The sequence below is a fragment of the Melitaea cinxia genome, chromosome 28, assembly GCF_905220565.1.
Source record: "Melitaea cinxia chromosome 28, ilMelCinx1.1, whole genome shotgun sequence".
NCBI classification, from domain to species: domain Eukaryota; kingdom Metazoa; phylum Arthropoda; class Insecta; order Lepidoptera; family Nymphalidae; genus Melitaea; species Melitaea cinxia.
This window is the reverse complement of record NC_059421.1, coordinates 6509712-6534299: the sequence shown is the minus strand read 5'-3', so window position 1 is coordinate 6534299 and position 24588 is coordinate 6509712. Positions and strand designations below refer to the sequence as shown.

General features: G+C 35.5%; 3 protein-coding genes and 1 long non-coding RNA gene across 4 annotated transcripts; 2 read left to right on the top strand and 2 right to left on the bottom strand.

Annotated features, from left to right (window-relative positions):
* Positions 1–1010: 1010 nt before the first annotated feature.
* LOC123667365 (vacuolar protein sorting-associated protein 26B) lies at positions 1011–2785 on the bottom strand. Its single transcript, XM_045601281.1, has one exon. It carries the CDS (start codon positions 2583–2585, stop codon positions 1140–1142), a length of 1446 nt encoding a protein of 481 aa, XP_045457237.1. The 5' UTR covers positions 2586–2785; the 3' UTR covers positions 1011–1139.
* A 3008-nt stretch (positions 2786–5793) lies between these two features.
* LOC123667368 (mitochondrial import receptor subunit TOM20 homolog) lies at positions 5794–10627 on the top strand. Its single transcript, XM_045601283.1, has 4 exons — positions 5794–6061; positions 6408–6511; positions 8631–8735; positions 9619–10627. The coding sequence occupies exons 1-4, from the start codon at positions 5932–5934 to the stop codon at positions 9748–9750; spliced, it is 471 nt and encodes a 156-aa protein (XP_045457239.1). The 5' UTR covers positions 5794–5931; the 3' UTR covers positions 9751–10627.
* A 4220-nt stretch (positions 10628–14847) lies between these two features.
* Positions 14848–24072, bottom strand: LOC123667516 (porphobilinogen deaminase). The gene is made up of 7 exons (XM_045601405.1): positions 24010–24072; positions 21632–21704; positions 20960–21146; positions 18079–18161; positions 17179–17363; positions 16476–16635; positions 14848–15508 (listed from the first exon to the last, which is right to left on the bottom strand). The coding sequence occupies exons 1-7, from the start codon at positions 24055–24057 to the stop codon at positions 15006–15008; spliced, it is 1239 nt and encodes a 412-aa protein (XP_045457361.1). The 5' UTR covers positions 24058–24072; the 3' UTR covers positions 14848–15005.
* Positions 21314–21582, top strand: LOC123667517. Its single transcript, XR_006745437.1, has 2 exons — positions 21314–21491; positions 21535–21582. It is a non-coding gene; the product is annotated as an uncharacterized LOC123667517 (long non-coding RNA).
* Positions 24073–24588: the final 516 nt, after the last annotated feature.

Genomic DNA, 24588 nt, shown 5'->3' with positions numbered 1-24588 from the left:
ACGAAATTAAAATGAGATGACAATAGTTTAAAAAATATAAACATCTTTATTCCCGATAATATTATTTTCAGAGATAATTCATTCGTAGTATATAAACTTACAGCGGTCAAACTAACTATAGCTGTTTTGATAGCAAACAGTTACCCGTTCAATTGAAAGAAATTGATGTATCACTGAACGTAAGAACATTTATGTTAAATTCAACTGCTGAACTTACATAAAAATAATAAATAGGGAATATTACGTCAAGCTTTGCAAAGCAATTATAAAATACATGTAACAAAAAAAAAACTTTTTTTTTGACGATATGTTTAAATTTTTAGCAGTCTCGTGCTAATTTTAGTTTTTGAAACAACAATTATCTATACATACATTATACTATTCTGTTTACATACTTTTTTTATGACGCAAATGGCACAAAAATTATACTATTTTATGTTTCATCATAGACAAGGCAAGAATTACTTTTATTTTTTTTTAATGTTGTTAATTGATTAAGTGTTATCTTTTCATGCTATATTTAAATTTTTACAATGTAGTTAGATAACCTTGAATTGTCACCGCAAGGGCAATAGCAGTAACGTTTGACTAAAATTGTATTTAAATTTGGATTATTTTATGTTATTTATTATTGATTTAATTAATAAGAGTACAAAATAATATTGACTTGAATATCTTTCATCAGTATCGCATACTTACAATACATAATTCTAGAATTATTTTTGTAACATCAATAGTTAAAAATAAAAATAAATAAACTTGCCTTTTCTAATGACAATAAAAAGAATATGATTTTCTTTAAACATGTTAAGGGTTGGCCTATGTAATAACATAAAACAATAAGAATGCAACAAAAACCTAGATGCCATTGTAAAAAAACTTGTATAGAGCATATCTATTTATCATTGACGGCACATTTGTTCTGATTTAACGTCTATAGCAACACTATACACTTACCATAACAGTCTATGTAGGGTGATTTTATCGCATTTTGCATTTCAAAATAATAATAAGCAAATCACTGCAACTGTATTAATTTTCTCTCTTAATTTAATATAGATATTTCAAACAATTGTTTTCGTATATGAAAACATACAGTTCATTTTGCCAGTGAGTGAGATAGCACATGTGTATGTAGACTATTGACTCGGAGTTGCTTCTACACTTTCAGGCCGTGACAGAACGGGCTTGTCAGCAATAACGGGTTTCTCCGCTATTTGAGGTTTCTCTGCGAGCAGTGGTTTCTCCATCACTGCAATTTTTTCAGCCACTGGCTTGTCGACCTTCTTGTTACTGACTTCTACCTGAGGTTTATCAGCCACTGTTTGAGTGTTGTCTTCAAGTGGTGGTTTATCTACAGGCTTTTCTGAAACGTTTGGTTCCTCTATTGCTTTTTCTGCATTAGTCACATCTGGTGATTGTGGTTCACTTACTTCGATGTGGGTGTTAGCTAACTTACTCGGTAACACATCAGGTTCTTCTTGCTCCATTTGTGAGGGCCCATTATGCTTTTCATTAGTTGGCAATGGCGGGGACACCGATCTCTGCAATGCGTTATCTGGCATTGATGGTGACACAGCTCTCGCAGAATTGTCCTCACTTGACGCTGAGAGCTGTCTCTGTGGAGCTACTGAAGGGTGTCCAAGGCTCTGAGTCTGAGGATGATGGGGGTTATGCAAGGGTAACCTCGATTTATCGCTTTTTCTCCATAATGTGACTTCTTGTTGTTTAAAGTAGCGTCTATCTTCTGTGTCCATTAGGACTAAATTGAGATAATACCTCACTGAGAACTTATTATTTATATCTCTCATTGTAGGTGTTAAGTCGTATCCAGCTAAGAACACTCTTATAGGGATACTCTCGCCTCTGACCGGAGCCCCATCCATTATTTCGTACTTAGCGACAGTTTCGTTTTCTGTAAACGTATTTGGACCTGAGCCAGTCGTTTCCCTCTTAATAATAGATATTTCCATGTGTTTTATCTTTATACGAACGAGGAGGAAATAAATTTTACCCACTATCACGTCTTTGAGATGATATTTCGATTTGTTGTACTCGAACTCTATGTGGAGGCAGTCCTCGATGCCTACTTCCATTTTTATCGAATTTAAAACATCCGGGTAGCTGCATAGCGTGTGAACTGCGATATCGACTTCCTTAACAACGTCTGTGAGGCGGCGGACTATAGTCGCCCGTAAAAAGTATCTTAGCCTCACGTTAGCCCCTGTGTAAACTTCGTACGGTTTCTCGACGTTGGCGAATTCGAATGGATAAGACGTGTGCTGTAGCAAGTCCCCAGGACGGGCCAGTTCTTTGACTAACGATATAAACTCATGATGATTGCCTCTGTCGTAGAATAATTCGATCTGACCGATAAGCTCGACTTTGATTCCTTGATGTTCCAATTTTGACCCGGGTTTCCGGAGAGTTACGTTCACTCTCCCCGACACAGTTTCACCGTCGTAATATAATAACAATTTTTCCTTTTTCCCATCGTCCGTTTTAACTTCGGCAACCTTACGTTTGTCAGCATCATCGAACACAATTTCGATATCCGCAGTTTGTCCAAACCCGAAAAAGCTCATTTTCACATTTAACTATTACGCAAGACACTAAAAACTTTTTACGTTGCTTTCAAAAGAAAAAATAGAGACTTTTTTGAGCAAAACATTGAAAATCGGCGATGAAACGCCCGCAAATCTGGAGGCGACTGAAAGATTGAAGCAAAGATGGCGACTACAATTATGTCGGTTGTTGGCGGTAAGGATTGTAAATAAAATAATAACGAAAAAACTTACCAGTAAGACACTTCTGAATCTCACAAGCGAATTTCTTACAGGGGTCGACCGGCATATATAATAATTTAAAGTATTTTTAAGAAAAAAATAAATCTCGAATTTCAATCATGTGTACATGTAACTTTTTAGGTTATGGCAACAATGTAATAAATCCACCCATTCACAGTACTTTCCGTTTCCAAACTTGTAGATGTAAGAAATAATCTTTTTAAATCGATAATACTATAAGTATACGTATTTTATTAAAACTTTATAGATATATAACATTATCTTAATCCCTAACAATAAAGTTGAAGACTATATATTTCTTTTCGTATATTTGTTATACAGACGTAACATTTACTTCAATGAACAATTGAACAGTATAATAGTGCTATAGTATAGTCTGGCTAATGAAAGTAATACCTACTCTATTTTCTTGCATACTTTTTAAATGACAACACTGTAGGGTTTGTAGGGGTTCCCACCATCGGGTATATTACCTCTTTAATTGGAGAATATCTAGCGGAAACCTACTAAGATTTAAATCTAAATAATATTAAAATCAATTCAAAAACTTAATCGATCCAACCACTACGTCTGAAAACACAATAAGAATTTAGCACAATATAAATACTCGACAACATAAATCTTGTTATAAACATTTACAAATTACATCGTTTTTTTTTTTAACAGAGATTTGGAAGAATCGGAATCAGAGTATGGTAATACTTTAAAAAAAAAACAACAAGATGGCGCGTCTTTGAAGTTGCCAAGGTGTGGCTTTTTAAAATATAGATGCCGCGTTTCACAGTATCTACTTTCATTAGCCAGACTATAGTACTAAATACTATAAGTTTTAAGCTTTATGACCAGTTCGAAAAAAATTAGATACAAAACTTAGAATATCATAAAAAATAGTTTTCTTAAATTATGTACTATTAAACATTTTTCACTTTATTTTTAAAGTTCTTTGGAATGTTATTATACATGACACTTATTATACGAACAGGTTATTAATAATTATAATTGTGTTTGGAGGCAAACGAAAAAAAAATCGATTTCGAAATAAATACGCATTATCAAAGATTACTCAAAAAGTTATAATGAGATCTCGATGAAATATAAATGTGACCACATGATAAAAACATCGGCTTTCGATTAAATTAAAAATCATCAAAATCGGTACAACCAGTAAAAAGTTATGCGGATTTTCGAGTTTCCCTCGATTTCGATTCGAAGTCGGTTAAAAAAGATCAAAAACTAATGTAGTACTTTAATAATTTAGATAGTACTACTTAGTGCTCCCGCACACATACAATTAAGTTGGCCGAACGCCGTTACGACTAAATCGCAGAGTATATTAATAGGTATAGTGACATATGGAAGCCCACACATCTTCTCCAACTAAGTTGTTCAACTAATTAATTGGATACCGATCGTATCAGAATCGAAATGCACTTCCGATCGACGTACAATTAAAAAGTTGTCCAACTGTTCATTAGCACGGTTACCTTATACAAGCTCGCTGACTATCTCCAACTTATTTGGTCAGTCGCACGGCAAAATGCAGGGCGATTAATCTTAATACAAAAAACTGGGGACAGCAATAGGTACAATGATACAAAATCTCTACAAATTAGATTTAGATGTGTTTTTTAATATTGTCGGATTATAATCGTAAGAAAAGTGACAACTATAAATAAGAGATGGCAGTTTTAAGGCATGTTTATAATTCATATACCTAGATGGCGCTAAACACAAATTGTATTGTGTTAAATTCACACAATACAATTCTCTTTGATACAAATTATAAATGTCTGCTAATTTTTGAGCGCCGGTTTTTTGCGATATTTTGTTTATTTTCGTGTGAGCTAATGTTCCTCCGACTAATTCATATTTGTAACCAGAAAGTAATTTTGTGTGTGGTTGTGTCTTCAAAATTGAGATAGGACTCCAGTGTGTGTGAACAGGACACAGTGCAGGTGTTGCGGGAGTTGCGGGTGTTGCAGGTGGTGCAGGTGTTGCAGGTGGTGCAGGTGTTGTTGAAAATGTTACGTTTCTTAGATGTGACGTTTAATTGACTATCTTTAAGGTCATTAAATTAATATCCTAAATTCCGTGTACTAAAAAGTCATTAACATCGTAATACATTTTCTCCAACAGCAGATCAAATAATTTTTTCTTAAACATTGCAGTTGTAAGGTTTTTTAAGGTATCGGGCAATGTGTTATAAATTTTTATAGCCATACAGTATACATTTTTTTTTTATATAAATAGTTAGTTTTTGAAATGGTACATATAACTTTTGTGGATATCTTGTTGTTCGCGATATTATATCTGAATTAGCCTTGAAGAGATACAAATGCTTTTTTTACGAAAGCATTTGTATAGAAGAAGAACTTATAGATGAACCTTAATTAAAAAAAATAGTATGTTTTAGAAATAAAAAAGGACATGGGTTTCAAAAGCCCGTGGATGTATATTAATTATATTAAAAAAAAATCTTCAACGACTATAACGAGTCGGAAAGGTGTGTCCTGTTTGATTATTGCTGGCCCAATTAGATATACGAGTTCATCGAAAGACGAAATACTCATTCTGTAGTATGAAAAAAATTTATCTGGATAACATCTGAGTTTAGAATGCAATGTACGATGCTTCCCATATTCTAATCTATTACTTAATATACGTGCACCCAAAATTTTCTTTTTTGTTTTCATCTTCTTTTTATTATTAGAGCAATTAGAGCGTTTTTTTTTCGCATTTTCACGCACACGCACCGCACTAGCAACACTGTCACCGATTAAATCGGATAGTCTGCGGCTAACCAACAAAATAAAGTTGATCAACTAAGTTGTAAACGTCCGCACACGTACGCAATTTAGTTGTTCGGTAGTCGGCCAACTTAATACTTAATTGTAAGTGTGTGGGAGCACTTAGTAGTTGGTTAGTACAGTTAAGTGGTACTGTAGTCTGTGGCTGTGCTGTGGTAATAATTTATAGAAGTGGCCAACCTTTTTTCCACAGTGACCAACTTTCAAATTAGATTTTTGCTAATAAAGAAATAAATGGCGGACCGCAAAATTTCCTAACAATAGCGACTGCAATTTTAAATATTTTGTGAACAATTAAATATAAAACTAATATCATCATGATGGAAATAAGTCGTACAACGCTTGGTATTGCAGTCGGCCTTGCAGGAACGTTATTTCTAGGCTATTGTGTTTATTTTGACCAACAACGTCGTAAGGATCCCTTATTTAAGAAGAAGTTGAGAGAACGTAAGTATTCATATAATAAACGATAGCAATCAACATAAAATATCAATAACTAAAACTGTAAAAATTACTTGGAGAAACTTTTATACACATATGCAAATTGTTCTATTGTATAATTTTACAACCTATAAATTGTCATGTCGATTAAACATTGCATATTTGATAATATACTGCCTTGTTTTCAACATGCAATGTCGAGTAGGAAGTTAATTTTCACTTGCAGCATAAAAATCTTTACTTACAAGAATTGTTTTGTTATACATTTATATTGTAAGTTAGGAAATATCTTTTAATAAGTATGAAGATTAAGATGAATAAGAAGATAAGTAAGGAAAGTAATTGTTTGTAGGTCGTGAGAAAGCACAAAACAATGCCACTAAGTCGCGGAATCTTGGTGGGCCATTACCTGACATGAGTGATCATGAGGCCATGCAGAGATTCTTCCTGCAACAGGTATGTATATGTAGCAGTATTATATTATATAGCAGTCTTGGCTATTATGTACAATATAGGTAGATTTTGGTCATTCGTTAGTTAAGTGGGCTCCGATTTATGGGGTGAAATGGGGGTGGGGGGGTAAAGGGAGGTGGGGAGGGTGGGTTTTTTAGCCCCCCGTAGTGTGCATTTCACGTAAACCCCGTGGTTTCGAAGATTTCGTGTTTGAAGTTTTGGGGTTAACTTTACGTGATTCAGAGATATTACAATACCTTAGAGCTCCGTGTCTGACTCCACCTTAACTCCGGTGCAGCGGGAAGTGCACTCATATGCTCCATTCACCAACTTTCACACTTTATTTTCGAACAAATTTACGTAAAAACGATCTCGATTGCAAGATCAACAAACGATACGAACTGACGCTTAACGACTGACAAATCGACACTTTTAAACAAAATAACGCGTCAGACATAATATTCTAATAAAATTAGTAACATTGCGTGCTAGAATATAGGTTTAGAAATTCGAAAAATACCCAAAACCGAATCGGAGCACCCCACTGTCCACGTGGTCTTGGTCTGTCCTACCCCTAGAGTGTTTTTTTTGTGCCGCGGAGGCGCGGAGGGAGGGCAGCCCTCGCCCGCCGTGCGAAAGCGCGCGAACGAATGCGTAGAGGAGCGGCTGAGGCTGGTCGCCGAAGGCGACCAGCCTCCGCTGCGGAACGGAGCATGAGTGAGCGTGCTTTCGCACGCAAGGGCGGAAGGGCTGCACTTCCCGCAGCGCCGGAGCCAAGCGTTCCTCTAACTTTCGAAATTCTTCTTCTAACCTCAAAACTTTAACCATGGATATCTCCATAACCATGGGGTTCTGAGGTGTGACAGTGGTACCAAGGGTAGCGCCCCCCCCCTTCCCTTCACGGTCCCGAAATTCGGTTTTTCCTAATCTAAAGCTTTGTGTTTTAAAGGAAATGCTAAGTGACGCCTTATTTTGGTCAACGGTGTCTATTTGTTAGTCGTTAAACGTCAGTTCGTATCGTTTGTTGATCTTGCAATCGAGATCGTTTTTACGTAAATTTGTTCGAAAATAAAGTGTGAAAGTTGGTGAACAGAGCATATGAGTGCACTTCCCGCAGCACCGGAGTTAAGGTGGAGTCAGACGCGGAGCTCTAAGGTATTGTAATATCTCTGAATCACGTAAAGTTAACCTCAAAACTTCAAACACGATATCTTCGAAACCACGGGGTTTACGCGAAAAGCACACTACGAGGGGGGTAAAAAACCCACCCTCCCCCCTCCCTTCACCCCCTCTTCCCCCAGGACCCCATAAATTGGAGCCCACTTAACTAAAGATTTACCCTCATGCTCCGTACTGCGACTATCACGCTTTATTTTCCAACAAATTTACGTAAAAACGATCTTTACTGCAAGATCAAAATACGATACGAACTAACCCTTAACGACTGACAAATCAACACTTTTAAACAAAATAACGCGTCAGACATAATATTCTAATAAAATTAGTAACATTGCGTGCTAGAATATAGGCTTAGAAATTCGAAAAATACCCAAAACCGAATCGGAGCACCCCACTGTCCACGTGGTCTTGGTCTGCCCTACCCCTAGAGTGTTTTTTTAAGCCGCGGAGGCGTGGAGGGAGGGCTGCACTTCCCGCAGCGCCGGAGCCAAGCGTTACTCTAACCTTAAAGGTGGTAGGTTAATTTTAACCTCAAAACTTCAACTACGATATCTCTGTAACAGCGGGGTTTAACAAAAATTTAACCTCCGATAAAAAAATCTACTTATATTGTACATATAACCGCAGTCTTTAATAATTAAATAATCTTTATTTCAAAAGAAGTTATCAAAATGAGATTAACCAATTTTCTTAACATACATTTTTTATTTGTTAGAGCTAACTAAACTTACAAAATACATTTATGACTATAATTTATTTTAAAAGTTTATATTACTATAAAATAAAATAAATTTATTCATTTAATTAGGCTTTAAAAGCAGTTCTGAATTTTTATTTTAACAATTTTAATTCAGCTTATTTGTTAACCCACACGGAGAAAGAGGGCTATGCCCAGCGGTGGCATGTCATAGGCTGGATCAATAAATCAATATTGTGTTTGTAGATCCAACTCGGTGAGGAGTTGTTAGCAGCTGGAGACTTGGAGGCGGGCGTGGAGCACCTCGGACAGGCTGTCACAGTGTGTGGACAGACACAACAGCTACTTAGTGTAAGCTTATTTTTATAATTTAATATCTGCTCGGCGAATTTTATATTGTCAATGTCATGTGTCCTGAGGGAGTAGGATATAATGGTAATCTGTAGTTGACAGCAATAAAATATTAAGACCATCTGTTGAAAAATAAAAATCTAAAATCTAAATCTAAGGTTTAAAATTTTTTTAATTTAGATTTAATACATAAATATTATTTTATATTTGATATATTTATTGCATTTTTAATACCTTTATAACAACAAAAAGCTGTCAGTGTCGGACCATCCTACCGATTCTACACAGTAGAACTGCTGGTTCCATATATTAACAAATATTTTATGAAGTAAAAATGACATGGGCAACTAAGAACCCTTGGATCTTATAAAAATAAATATATAATAATAAAAATATATATATATATATATATAATAGCTGACTCGGCAAAACGATGCCTTGCCGCTACACGCTATTTAAAAATAGGGGTTGGTGGTAGAAGGGTGAAAATTTAGGGTTGATGTATTTTTCAACGCCAAATCATAATAAAATGAAAATAAACATTTCATCAAAAAATTAAAAAAAAAATTTAGGGGTGAACTACCCTTAACATTTAGGGGGATGAAAAATAGATGTTGTTCGATTCTCAGACCTACCCAATATGCACACAAAATTTCATGAGAATCGTTCAAGCCGTTTCAGAGGAGTTTAACTACAAACACCGCGAATTTTACATATATGTATATATATATCAGCTAACTTTATCTAACTTCAAAAGCTTGGTGTTGTGCATTTGTGTCCACTATATAACGAAAAATTACTATTAATATCTAACATTATACATACATAATATTATGACAAATTGAATTTCTCATCATAATGTGTAAAATTGTCAATATTACAGGTCCTCCAGCAGACAATGCCAGCACCAATCTTCCACCTACTTCTGAAAAAGCTTCCGGAGGTCTCGGAACGTCTAAGAGCATCGATGAGAGCCAACAGTGGCAATACGTTGCAAGAGGAAGATGTGGAATAAAATGTTATTAATATTTCAAATTATCTTAGTGAGTAATACTTTGTGCAACAAGCTTAGATTGTTAGCATGTTTGTGTCGAGTGACACAAAAGGCGTTTATGTCGAGTCCATTTTTATATGCCATAGTGAACACTAAGTATATCCACGTATGCAGTTTTCAAATTTGAAATAAACATTTGCATCGAAATGTCTAGTTTTTAAAGTTAGTGGTAATAAAAGATAAAAAAAACCTTTTTACATGTCTTTTGTGTCACAAATCATAGCTTGTGTAGAAGTATACACTGCACTAAAATAAATTGAATTATTTATAGCATTTTCGGCCTAACAATAATTGGGTATCGTTAAGATAATCAAATGTAGAGCAAATTTTGTAGCATGAAATTGTAATGTGAAAAATTAAAGTTTTCGATTCTTATCACATTTATTTAAATGTTATCTTTAGACGTTAGAAATTAAAGATAAGAAGCGGTAAATTGTTTGCGCTATTACAGTTATTTAAATACCGAATTATTATAATGTTAGGCTCGAGTCACTGTTAGATGATTGGCAAATTAACAGACTTAACAACAAATTTAAACTTAACTATTCTGTTTTTCTTCTTTATTTCTCTCTGTTTATGACATGTTATTAAAAGCTTAAGTTATTATTTACATACAAGTATGTCTTGCCTTAATATTTCGAGCTTTTAGCAAAAAGATCTTTCTGATTTTCTGTTTTCAAGTTAGGGCTGTGAAAGATTGTGGAACCGCCAAATATCCTTCGATTGAAGAGGAAGAAACGTTACATATTTTTTAGTGTTATTTAGGTTTTATTCACAACTGATAAGGATGCTTGAGTTTTGATTGATTTTATTGTGAAATAAAAGTATTATACAATTATTTTGTTTGTTAATTTTTTACTTAGCTTTATTTTTTTAAGTTTCTGTGCTTTTAGTGTGTGTTTTGAAAGCAATATTAAATATTACAGATATATAATACTGCTTTCAAGCGATCTTGTATTCCTGTGGTAAGGTGGCTGTGAGGGTTGACAACGTTTTTGCGATGATTCCAGTGTTGCTGGCGTCTATAGGCAAGTTTACCATCATCTTAGCTGTACAATTGCTTGCCACCCTAGTTGTATACAAAAAACTTGTTATCGGGACTTTTTCTACTACTTTTTACTCTGCTATCCCTCAGGGTTAACCTATCTGAATATAGCCGATGAAAATAATTTTATTTTAAACATTTCGCCCTCGCGAATTATTGTCGTATTTCGTCATCATCAGTAAAATCGTATTTGCATGAAATCCAAACGTATTTATAATTATAAATATAAACGTACATAATTACGCTTACATAGTTTTTGTTGATCAACATTACATTTTATTCCTTGGTAGACGACGTTAGGTACGCCATCTACCAAATATATGCCGTCTATGTGCTGGTGTGTTTAAAATTGCCCGAGTCATGAAAGTGGAACAAGTAACTCACTTTCAGATGTGTATTTCCTTATCACTATGAATGATAGAAAGTTCATGAGGGAAATTCTTCTTCTTAGTCGCACACTCTTGCCAGAGTGGTCGTGGCTGCGCTGACTGCGCTATGTACCTCACATAGTAGGGTGTTTGGTGGATCGATAATATTTTCGAGGGTAGCTCTCCTGGCGATGGGTTTCCATTTCCCTCTGTTGGAGGTGTCGCGAGTACACTGGACCATGGTGGACTCAGTAGCTCTTGTGATGACGTCTATCCAGCGGGCTGGCGTTCGATCGCGTGCTCTCTTGCCTTCCACCTGGCCCTGCACCACTAGTTTCTCCATCGAGTTTTCATTCCTAGAGATGTGACCAAAGAACTTCAGTATTCGTAGTTGTACAGTTGCTGATAGTCTGTCTTTAATACGAAGTTTTCTGAGGATGGATACGTTGGTGCGAAACGCCATCCACGGGATCTTTAGGAGGCGTCTCCAGCACCACATCTCTAATGCGTCGATTTTACGGCGATCCTGCAGTCTCAGAGACAAGTTTTGGCTCCATAGAGAAAGATTGGAAACACAAGGCATTTCATCAACCTGACTTTAGTCTTCTTGGTAATCCTTCTGTCTCTCCAAATCTTTACCAGTCGTTCCACAGCAGACCTGGTGATGGCGCACCGTCTCCTTATCTCGTCGTCACATACTCCAGCACTTGATTTACTGGAGCCGAGGTAAATATAGTTCTGTACCACTTCGCAATTAGCTATATTGTGTACGTTGGTTCCACTTTGTTCAGCCCGGTCCACTATCATCATCTTCGTCTTGTCTCGGTTGATAGCAAGTCCGAATTGGAGGCTGGTATTTTCTAGGCGGGTCAGAAGATTTTCAATGTCTTCTCTTGTCTGTGCGAGAAGGGTTATTTATCACGTGTCTCCCAACTAGAGATGGGCGTTTTCGTTTTTTGATGAAAACCGATATGTAACCGTTATATAGTTTTCATATCGATATCGAAAACGGTTTTTAGATATCGATATCATTATTATGGTTTGCTAACGTATTTGGTTACACAGTTATGTAACTAAAGACAAACGAAAACACGTGCACATTTAACGAGTTATTTTAACCTAATACATTTTAAAGAATGTCTCAGTCTGCGGTGTTTTAGTTAGTTATGGCAATTTCCCTTCATGCTTTATTAGACTTAAAACTATCAGAAAAGCTTTTTAAGTAAAAAAATAAAGATACTTTTCTGGCTCATTTAAAAATCGCCATATAGGTATGATTGATGATTTTTGATTTATAAATATTTACAGATGTTTAATTTTAAAACTACTTCTTTTTGGATAAAGACAGATTTGCATTTAAGAATGCAAGCTACTCCACTTTCTTCGATTTCAAACGGCATCTCCTTTCATTTATTATAAGCCATGTCTTCGAAAAGAGTCGCTCACACGGAACTGAGGTGACAACTATATATAACTATATTACACTTATTTCGATAGAGTTCCGAGAGGTGTGGATAAATTATCCTATGGTCTCTCCACCACTGCGCTGGATTATTCCAGTTTCCTTCGGAATCTTTACGGGGCAACATCTCATCGTCTAGGTACATCTGCAGTTCCCTAATGGCCCACGCTTGAGCATTTTCTTGCGGCTTATTTTTTCGTAATAAATCGTCAAATTTATCCCAAGCACTTACACTAGTACTAACATTTTGAGCTATATTTACATTCGCTGTGGTTTCGGCACTCGACTCGGAAGATTTGTTTTTATTAATATGACTGTTGTTGTTGTTTACTAAATCCAAAAAACTATGCCAACAATTACACGTCAAAATGCACCTTATTATTATTCAAGAACTAAACATCATTATTACCTAAATGCATCGTCAATTCAAATTGAGCCGTATTGCTATTATACTAAATTACAATTTGCGGTGTGAATCTTTCGCGGAATAACCGACTAAATATCAAAACATTCTAAACGCAATCGTAACAATTCAAATCAACCTTTATTTCTACTATACATAAGAGCGAAATGCCATAACTTGTAATTGTCCAAGCATTGCACAAATAAAACAAAAATGCTGCATCTCTTTTACACTGTTATAATATGTAAGAGTCGAAGTGAGTATCCTAATATTCGCTTCATCTCTTTTACATCGCTTTACAAGAAAGAGAAGAAGCGAATATGATACCGTTCGGCTTTCGTTACCATCGTAGTTCGTTTGGGCACGGTTTTCGTTTTGATAACTGTGTAACATTTCGTTCGGTTTCCGTATCGAGTTGTCGCGCGATTCGAGTTATTGTTTCGATTGAGGTTTCGATATCATAGTTTTTGAAATATCAGTTATGTGAAAACGTGATATCGATACGATATGTTATCTAACTCATATCGGTTATTAGTTATGTTTTGATATATCGAACTCATGCCTACTCCCAACTGATATTCCTTTGTTTCAATCTTCCAGGAAAATGCGCATAATGTACTCTGTGTAGGTGTTAAAGAGTAATGGCGATAAGATGCATCCTTGTCGTACACCGGCCTCAGTCTTAAAATTACTTGAAAGGGTATCATCCACTTTTACCGCTGCAGTACCGTCTTCATACAGCCTCCTCAACAGAACTATTAGATGCTGCGGTACACCCATTTCTGCAAGTATTGTCCAGAGGTGTGTCCATATGACCGTATCAAATGCTTTGCGAAAGTCCACAAAGCAGATGTAAAGGGTTGTATTGAATTCTCTGGCCTTCTCAATAATCTGACGCAATATAAGAATTTGTTCGCGAGTGCCTCTTCTTTTAACAAATTCGGCTTGCTCGTGTGCGATTTGACTTGAAAGATAGGCCAACAGCCTTGTATTCATTATGTGGAGCATCCTTCACCTTACTTGCATGCGATATCAGGGATATGAGACGGTAGTTGTTGCATTTCTTGGTGGACTCTTTTTTCGACCAGTCGTCGGGCCATATTCGGGTCTCCTATATTAGTCGTCGGGGAATTGGTCGGTTCTTTTTCGTTTTATTCGTGTATATGCACCGTAGATATTTCGATGATTACTTCAAGTTTAATTGAGGTAGGGCACAGCAGGAAATATAAAGCGAAAAAGCGGGAGCAGTCCGACTGGCGAAGTACCTCGATCTTACAGGTGCTTACAGCTAAATAATACTGCTTTCAAATAGTGTTACTTATCTGTGATAAGGACTTTCAGGGATATGGTCGCTTCTGGTGTTGCACGCCTCTATAAGCTACAGTAATTATTTACCATTAGATGAGCCATAAGTTTTTTGCCGACCTACCATAAAAAAGTTTACATTTACAAAAAAAATCGTATATACACATCACCATACATACATATACACATATCACAGGTACATCGATATAGGTCGCCATAATCAATATACATCAATTTACTGATTTAAAACTGGTTGGACTGCCATTATGATTCGACATTAATTTAAAACGCATTAGAATAATATCCTGTAATGTTAGATGTATGATGGAATAAATAAATAAATTAAAAAAAAAAAAACTTAATTGGCATATTTGACGTAATTATTACTAGGAATTATAAAAAAATTAAATATAGTTTAAGATTTTATATAAAAAGGTATTTGTTACTTATATTTCAAAGAAATTAAAAAAGGTAATCCCGTATATTGTAGCGATTTATTAAAAATATAATATAATAACAATACACCACAATAAGTACAACCTATGATTTAACAATTCCCCAATAAGTACCTAACAACAATCAACTAAAAACAACAACAAAATATGTACAATTAAATAAACAAATACACAGTCATCAAGACTTTGCAACGGAACTTCTAATTAGGTCTTGAGTGACTTTCATTACATCTAAAGCACCTTTTGATATTAAATTATTCGCTAAATCTTTACCCAAATCATCACACTTGGTTATAACATCCAATGGAATATTTAGGTTTTCTGATAAACCACAGAAGATTCTTGGGGTTTCTAAGTTGGCCAAATCTTCTTGGGTTCCCAAATCTTCACAGTTCAAGTCACCTTTTTTCTCTGCTATCATTTTATCAAGTTCTTCAAGGGGATTATATGTTTTATTGACTTTTTCTTCATCTGTTTTGATTTTTTTATTAGCTGTTTCCTCAGTAGGACTCAGATTATGTTTCTGAGTTCTCTTTATCTGTGGGAATGTTAGTTCTAGAGTGTGATCCACTTTGGTGACACCGTCTAAACTCCATACTGCGCCTGTTATTGTTAGTTTAAAGTTTGATTCGATGGGCTTTAGCCTTGTTGAAACACCGACTGGTGCGCTACAACCGCCACCTAGTGGAAAATAATGTATCTTTTAGTACTGATAGGTTATAAGTTAGCAGTCTCAGAAAATATCAATTATCTTTATTAATGTTTAGAACGTCATACATGCTGTGTGGTTACGGCAGTAAAAAAATATAGCCAGCCCCTCTCTTCCCGAGGGTGTCGTAAGAGGCGATATAGAGGGATAACAAAGTTCCACTACCACCTTGGAACTTAAAAAGCCGACCGATGGCGGGATAACCATCCATGCTGGCTTTGAAATACACAGGCCGAAGACGGGCAGCAGCGTCTTCGGTGCGACAAAGCCAGCCGTGCGGTCACCAACCCGCCTGCCCAGCGCGGTGACAATGAGGAAAACACATGATTTTGCGCCATAATGTCAGGTGTAAACTTGTGGAGGCCTATGTCCAGCAGTGGACTGTGATAAGCTGATGATAATAAGCCATAGAGATGATTTTAATTATCTGGGCAATCGTGTTTGTGTTGTGTATGTTTCCGGCATAGGATTAAAGTCCTACTGGGGAAATTTCAGTTGATTTTAAGGCGTTATTTATTTATTAAGTAATCGATTATACAAAATAATATTTGCGTTCGATAAGCTGTTGATTGAGGAAATCTGTAAGCCATTATATGATACATGATATGGCTTACGAAATCGAAACTGAAGTCAGTGATTTATATTTTTTAAAACAATAAAAACTTTAAAATCAAATCATAAATTGACGCTTGCTATGCATATCGGTAAGATCAACAGCTAAAATCCCTGTTACGTCTCAGGGTCAGTTGTTTCAAACAATTTCACTCCTCATATTTTTTTACGAAACAGGTCATGTACCTTTTCTTAAGGAGTGAGCTATGAATAAGGAAAAAAAGGGGCGAACAGGGAATACACACAAAAATTAAATTCGTATGAATATTAATAGTTTTTGAGTAAGGGACTAGACGGGTTGGTACGTATGTAAATAGGAAATCTTACCCAAAGTCTTAAGAAAGCTTCTCTCCGCTAACACTCGACAATAAGTCTCAGGATGGTTGAAGGGTGCCAACATAGTCAATAGTTCTGTATTATCTGACCTACACTCGACTGCTAACGCTCCTTGACCGACCGCGTACATCATTTCTGCACACGGCAGTATCTGGAATAAACAGAATAACTTTAATTACATATGTTATTTAATACTTTTGATGACATTTTCTAACTTTTTTGTTAGTGTTGTCCTTATTATCATTACTTTTTAAATGTGTATCTTTAAAACATTTTTATTATATAATATTGTTCTTTGCTCTAAGATAGAAGTAAAATAATGTAAAACTATCTTTGTGTGTAAGTAATATTTACACCCTAAAAAAAGAATGAGAGAGAGAGAGAGAGTACAGTCAAAACTAATAAAAAAATTGTACTATTCAAATAATCATTTAAGTGTTTTAATAATTTTCATATTTTAGCAAATTCTCCTTAATTCAGGAACATAGGGTGGCATATTCGTTAATCACTAATTTGTTAACAAATTGTTAACTTAGTTAATTCTCAAATTCGAACGCAAGTTAATATTTATGTTGTTCCTATAACACATGACATAGTCAAATTGAGAACCTCCTCCTTTTTTGAAGACTGTTAAAAGAAACCAATATCGTATTTAAAATTAATACAAAAAAAAATCACAATAGTAATAAATTACCTTGGAAACCCTGTTACCCCAACCCATTCTCTGCAAACCAGCGTTCGCAAGTAATAACGCAGAATAGTCCTTCGTCGGCGCGTCGAGTTTCCTCAGCCTAGTGTTTAGGTTACCTCTCACATCTTGTATTGTTAGATGTGGAAAGGAACCTCGTAATTGTGCCGTTCGACGTAGCGACGATGTACCTTGAATATAAAAAACATGAATTAATTAATACATTTTTTATGCTTTATAGGTGACAAACAAGCGTAGGGTTTGCCTATTGATAAGTGAATACCGTAGCTTAGTCTGCAACATCAGAAGCATTGCAAGCGCGTTGCCGACCCTACCCTCGACCATAAGAATGTGTACCCGCTCTTTAAGCGATAAGGCCGCCTTTATACACCGTCCTCTAATTGTACTTTTGTTTGTATATTTTAAGGTGTGCAATTAAGTATATTATTATTCTTAATATCGTTGCAGATCCATGGGCGACGGTAGCCATTTAACATCAGATGATTATATCCGCTTGTTTGGGTATTATTAAGTATTCATAATAATTAAACATAATTAAATCCTCAATGTATTTAGAGAACTTCATATCAAATTTACAACTTTATAATCAAACACAAATTATTATTGATACTAACTACTCAGCATCAAATTTATTATAAAAATATATTTAAAAAAATTAAAAAATCTTCTTATAAAAATAATATATTTAAAGTAAAAAAAAAAAAAAATATATATATATATATATATTTAAAGTAAAGCGTCCAATATCGGTTTGACAATAACTCAAGAAGTTAGTATCAATCGACATTTTCGTGACTTGCACATTACTATAGTACCTATAAACCTTCGAACACCCTCCCCTCCCCCAATTTCAAAAAAATCACTATTCAAAGTTAAATCACTCACCAATAACAGATCCAGCTGGTAGTGTGGAAAGCGTGCAGTCTTTTATGTCTTCTCGAAGAACTAAAGCGTCTCTTGGATCTTCCCTTAAAAAATATTATCATCATATTAATGATTCGATTTACTAAAATAAGTAGAAACGTCAAGTAGCGAGTGAAAACTTCTTTTGGCGCACCGCACACACATTTTTGCGGTGGTATTATAGTAAGGGCGGAGTTCACCGACTTTTAAAACGGCTGTTTATCAGTTAAACAACTGATTAAATCATTTTTACTGTTCACCATACGTTAACCAGTGTTTACAGCCCTTAAACAACCGATTACTATAACCGAACTCTACAGCATTGTTTAACCGTCCATCAATGCCATATTCGGACATCTGCTGAACAGATTCTGCTGTGACTTTACAACAGTTGCAACATTACGTTATTAGTTGAAAGTTTTTGGTAAGAGATAAACACGCAGTCAGTGTTCAATTTCAATGTATTAATTGATAACTATCAAGACCTTAGGCCTTCTTGAAAATCTAGAAAATATAGAGACCAAAACAAGGAGACCTAGAGTATCTGTTTCAAATGCGTCGTAATTATTACGAATAATACAATGATTCCTCATTTAAAACTAGATTCCGTTTGTTAAAATCATCGCTTGAAAATAGTTTTTCTCTTTTTTAAAGCTGCCATTTTTCAAGTAAACCGTAATTTAAAAACAAAACACTCACAACAGAACAAAATAATTATCAACACAGAGAATGTTAGCACGTGCAAAAAAATAATAAAAAAATTGACAATGACAGCGCCGTGCCGTTATTACCCATCCAAATTGGACACAACATGCTAACGTAACAGTTTCTAATGCGTTCTCGAACTTCTCAAGTTGAAAGCGTTTTATTTTATGCTACCAACTATAGATGGCACCAAAACTCGTGTCAACTAAATAAAACTATGTGACTTCCATAATGAGTAGACTTATAGCATTCATTCATTAGTGGTTCAAACACTCTGACAGTATGATTGCCTGATTTTGTAACCACGGTTAAAATATTCGTGGTGAACAGTGAATACTTTACCGGGTGCATAACCGATGTTTAGGAATTCATCGGCTGATTACTCAAACATTGGTTAAATGATAGTCGGTGAACTCCGCCCTAAGTTATGCAGATCCGTCACGCTCTGAGGTGAAAGGCTTGATCGGGTGAACTCGGGACCGCCGAGTGTGCCCGAGCGAGAAAGATTCAGTCAGCTGCTTTTCGCTGCTTTATATCGCTGTGTTATATTCACAATGAAGTTTTCACTTCTACCGTGCGGTCGTAAGCATACACTCTATTTTTCAATTTGGATTCAGCACAATTTATTATGCTTTAACATGTCATTTGTGCTAACGATTTGATAACACGGTTACAAATACGTCAAGCAGTAATTCAAATTTAAAATGGTTAAGGCGGCCGTTAAATTTCCGTCCCTGTAATCTACGTTGCTATGATTTGGGTACCGAGAGAGAATGATGAAACAAACTTTATTTTAATAACATTACAAAAACGAAAGTTAACAAATGAAACATTCGTTTGTTACTCTTTCATGCAAAAACTATTGAAGCGATTGTAACGAAATTTGGTACGTAGATAGCTGGAGATCTAGAATAACACAAAGGCTACTTTTTATCCCGACATTCGTACAATAGTACTTCATAAACCCATATATTGTGGTCAGTTTTGTGCAGTCCTCGATTAGCCTATAAGCTATTTAAGCAATTGCTTAGGGCATACTAGAGATGACCGAAAAAAAAAAACACGAACGTTAAAGCAATTTATAAATTGGCGCGTTTTAAACGATATGTATTCACATTTTTTTTTTTCAATTAATTCTTTGTAGTTCACTTAAGGAGAGGGGGGCCCCACAGGGTAAGATTGCTTAGGGCATCAAGTTTTTAACTGACGTCAAAAAAGAGGATCTTCTCAAATTGACTGTATTTTTTATATATGTATATGTTACCTCATAATTTTTGCTGGGTATACCGATTTTGATGATTCTTTTATAATCGAAATGATGCTTCTCTGTTCTGATGCTTCTCATGTGGTCTAGTTTAAATTAATCAAGATCTGACTAATACTTTTTGAGTTATCCCAAATATATCTTATTCAATTGATTATTTTATTTGAAATCCAAAACCAGGTAAGTTTTTTTCTACACATTTCAATTACCTCTTTTTTTTGCTTTATACTAGTTCGATTATTAACATAAATTAAAATCAGAGGTAGTGATTATTGAGGCCGGCGTGAGTCGTCCGGCGATGTTACAGGGAACATCAAGGTTACTTTGGCGTAGTTGGCAATGCAATCGAGCCGGTGAACACACATTATTTATAATAAAGCATTATGTACTGAATATGATTAAATTTGTTGAATTATGTTTTATGAATAATATATGTAATTGTTATCATCGGTTTGTATTTCCTTATCCTTTTTCTTCCATTTAGTGGTTCGTGTGCCGTGTAGGCGCCTAATCATTGCCGATTTGAGGGTTTACTTCCCGCTCGGAATGGATATTTATTTTTGTACAAATATTTGTTTCCGGTTTGGATGTCTGTCCTTGTGGGTCTCCTCGCTGTGCCCCGGAGAGCACGTTAAACTGTCGGTCCCGGTTGTTATCACAACTACACACCTGGTAGCGATCGTTATCCATAATATATATCCTGTGATGAGTTCCTCAGGTAGGTAAGATGGCCAGACCTCTAGGGAATACACTGTATTGAAAGCAGTAGTAGGTTTGGCAACTCGAGAAGCGTGTACTGCAAGTGTTGATAGGCTACGGTAATCATTTACCATCGGTTAGACTGCACCATTGTTTGCCAGTTTTGTGGTATTCAAAAAATGCAAAATATTTTACCTTTCAAAAACAGCACCAATAGCAAGACCCTCTGGCAGTGATGTCGGCAAATCTTTGAGTGAATGTACAACAAAGTCAACTGTATTGTTCCTCAGGGCGTCTTCTAAATCTTTCGTAAATAGTGATTTCTCTCCTATTTTAGGTAACGACACATTCAAGATTCGGTCGCCTAGTGTTGTCATAGTAACTAAAAAAATACAAATTTGATATTAATTTATTTTGGTAATTTTTAAGTTTTTCTAATATTTGTAAACTACCTGAGAGTATAGTTATGCTTAAAATATAATTATTCTGTTTCAAATTTACATCTTATATCAATAAAAAAATTTCGTTTTTTTTTTTTAATTTTTGTTAATATCAAAATTTTACAAGTTTTCCATCATTCTCATATTTCATTTGTAGTATATATATGAATGCTGTGTGGTTACGTCATTATGTATGTACAATATACACCCATGGTCATCTGTTCCTAAGTAACTTAATAAAATGCAACACAAGTTATTTTGTCGTATACTAGTATATTCTGTATGCAGTTTTTATTTATAAATTACCTATATCAGTAATGAAAAAAAAAGTTTTTTGTTACCATAGATGCACGTAAAGTAAACACGTAGATAAATGTGTGTTATTTTTTATTATTACCAGTTTTCTTGTATTTAAAGTTAAGCATACCTATTGAAAACTCCTTATCTGGATAAACCTTCTTTAAGCTGTCTATAACAAAGTTAGTTTGAATGAGTGCCAGCTGAAAAAAAAATAGCCGTTATAAATAATAATAATAATACTTTATTTCAGACTAAATTTAAGTCCATATTGGGTTAGTATAACAAAACAACATTTAAAATAAAACAAAACATAATTAAATTTAAAAATCAATAAGTAAAAATAAAAATAAATAAAGTAAAAGTAAAATCAAAAAATTCAAACATTCAAAAATGGTGTTAGTAGCCGAAAAACCAAAAATTAAGAAAATAAAAATAAATAACATGAAACTTATGAACTAGGTAACTATAGCAAAAAATTTTTTAAAATGCTAAGCACACACACGCTTGTTTGGATATATGTGTGCACCATTCCAACTCCACCAGAGTGTGCTGTCGAGTTTGTACGCCAATGTGCTGAGAAGGGTATTGGTGCTATTCGCCAGTCGGCTCATCATAGACGATACACGTTTTCGGAAGATCGCGTAGAAGTTGTCCACACGAGCCTACGTGGCAGATGCACTGCAGTGACGTGACTTCCCCAGTACCACTCTCAGCACATTGTTGTACTGCACGCGAAGAGCTCTGAAGGCCTTCTGCGCCCACAGACTGCACGTGTAAAAGGTTTGGCAGTATAGTTAATTTTACCTCTTCGTTACAACGAGCAAATCTGCGGGCCAACATATTGCCCCGAACCGACAGCGCCCTTCGCTCTCTCTCTAAATCGCCGTCGTCCACGAGGCGCTCGTTAACTATATGGCCGAGATACTCGAACTCGGCCACCTGTTTCAGGGGAGATCCACACAATCTTATAATGGGCTGAAAGTTTGTGGATTTGTTTTTTCCCCTGAACACAAGGAACTCGCTCTTTTTGGTGTTGTATTTAAGTCCATTTCTCTCTGCATACTCCTCACAGATTTTGAGTAGCTTCCGGAGGCCACTACCGAAGGACGAAGCAGAACCATGTCATCCGCATAGCTGATGTTGTTTATGAAGACACCATCAACCGAGCATCTGACACCGGCTCCGCTAAGCCCCTCTATCAGCTGGTTAATAAAAAGGTTGAACAGCATTGGTGACGTAAGCTCACCCTGCCTCACTCCACAATTAAGCTTGTAGGGGTCACTCATAGCGTCTTCCCATTTAATAACACTGGACTGGCCTTAGACTCGTTTCCGTCCTAAGCTTATGCCATAGAACTTTATACAAGACAAGGTCAAAAGCTTTGGACAGGTCCAAGAAGCACACATACACCTGCGTTTTCCGGACTGTGTAGTACCGTACAGTCTACTTGAGACACATAATCGCGCTCTCTGTAGACAATTCGGGTTTAAAACCGAATTGAGCATCATGAATTTTAGTAGCTTTCTTTAAATGTGTATCAAGCAGACTGTCCAGAACCTTAGCTATAGGCCTGTAGTTGGACCCAACCGCCATATAACCCGTCCTGTTCTTCACTATAGGCACAACCACTGTCATCATCATTGCATCCGGCAGGTGACCATGCCTGACACAGAGGCTATAGAGCATGGTAAGGGAGAGGTGCACTCCAGAATATCGCAAGTGTTCAACACTCAGGCCATCATGTCCCGGGATCTCCCCCACTTCATGCTCCTTATTGCTTCATTAACTTTACATACAGAGAAGCTCAATGGGTCCATCCAGGGGTCCACAGTGTCCCGAGCACCATTCCCCGTTTGATCGACTGTATTTAGGGGTTCCACCCTTAGACCCCTAGTCTTAAACATATTGGCAATGTTTTGGCTCCCTGTTATACCTCCCACTTCCACAGGAAGGCCCGCCCGTGCATTCAGCCTATTTGTTTGCTGCGAAAATCTACCAAACTGATAATAATAATCATGAAAAAAATATAATATATAATATAATATATAATAGATCACCGTCATAATAATAAAAAAAAAAAGCTATACATATGGCTACATTTTTCATACTGTTGAGTATTCCAATACAGGAGACAGATTAAAGTAAAATTGAAAAAAATATTAAAAATCAAACGTCAGAAGCATATTGAAGTATTTATGTGCAACAACAATTAAACTAATTATATAAAACTATGCAATAATTCTAATTTCGCTTGCAAACTAGTTATGTGGTAAGGCTAATTAGAAAACTGCATAATTGAATACTACCTGTTTTGTACATAGATTCTTTATTTAAACTAGCAAGAGTTATTTTTTTTAATATTTACATGTAATAAAAAGAAGTCAACTAGAAAATTACAGATAAGTATAAACTTACTTAAAAAATTATATATTAAAAACTTTCTGGTGAAATTATGAATTATTACTACCTCATAAATAAGAAAAATTAAAATTATTATAAACTTACCTCACTTTTCCTAGATCCAACGCGAATAACATTCGATTTAGTATCCATTGCGACAAAAATAAAAAATTATTTTAGTTTAAGAGGTTATGTCACTTACAAATATGTATTAAAAATTTAAAATAATAACAAAATTGGTATAACATTGACTTAACCCTTGTCACTAAGACTGTAGTGGACAAGTTGTATAACAATAATTATATTCAAAATATCATCTTTATGACGATAATAAAAATAAACATGTCATTTCGACTTTTACCGTGTGTCAATTGGCTGTAATTAAATGAATGAACGATATGATAGTAAAAGTTTACTATTAGAGGTGAATGACATTGCAGCCGAGTTGCTGAGTAGGAAAAATTTATTTCCACAAAAACCGTGTTTATTTAATTGCGTTTGCTTGGAAACGAAAAAAAGACAAGTTTTGACGTGACAACGTCTAATAAATCGATGAACGCTGGCTGCATGCACAAAAAAGGGATCTCAGGATTCACTGTCCCGTTACGCTCATTGTACGCTTGCGGCTTGCGCCGCATATATCTCTCTTCCCCTCGATTGGCCTATGCGTCCTAGGAGATGTTT

Excerpts from the sequence above, each read along its gene's own strand:
- LOC123667516 (XM_045601405.1), bottom strand. The coding sequence starts at position 24,057 with ATGGATACTAAATCGAATGTTATTCGCGTTGGATCTAGGAAAAGTGAG. Across the intron at positions 21,705-24,009 it reads TTGGATCTAGGAAAAGTGAG|CTGGCACTCATTCAAACTAA; the intron begins GTAAGTTTATAA and ends TTTTTTTTTCAG. Across the intron at positions 18,162-20,959 it reads ATTGGTGCTGTTTTTGAAAG|GGAAGATCCAAGAGACGCTT; the intron begins GTAAAATATTTT and ends ATATTTTTTAAG.
- LOC123667368 (XM_045601283.1), top strand. The coding sequence starts at position 5,932 with ATGATGGAAATAAGTCGTACAACGCTTGGTATTGCAGTCGGCCTTGCA. Across the intron at positions 6,512-8,630 it reads AGAGATTCTTCCTGCAACAG|ATCCAACTCGGTGAGGAGTT; the intron begins GTATGTATATGT and ends TTGTGTTTGTAG. Across the intron at positions 8,736-9,618 it reads AGACACAACAGCTACTTAGT|GTCCTCCAGCAGACAATGCC; the intron begins GTAAGCTTATTT and ends TCAATATTACAG.
- LOC123667365 (XM_045601281.1), bottom strand. The coding sequence starts at position 2,585 with ATGAGCTTTTTCGGGTTTGGACAAACTGCGGATATCGAAATTGTGTTC.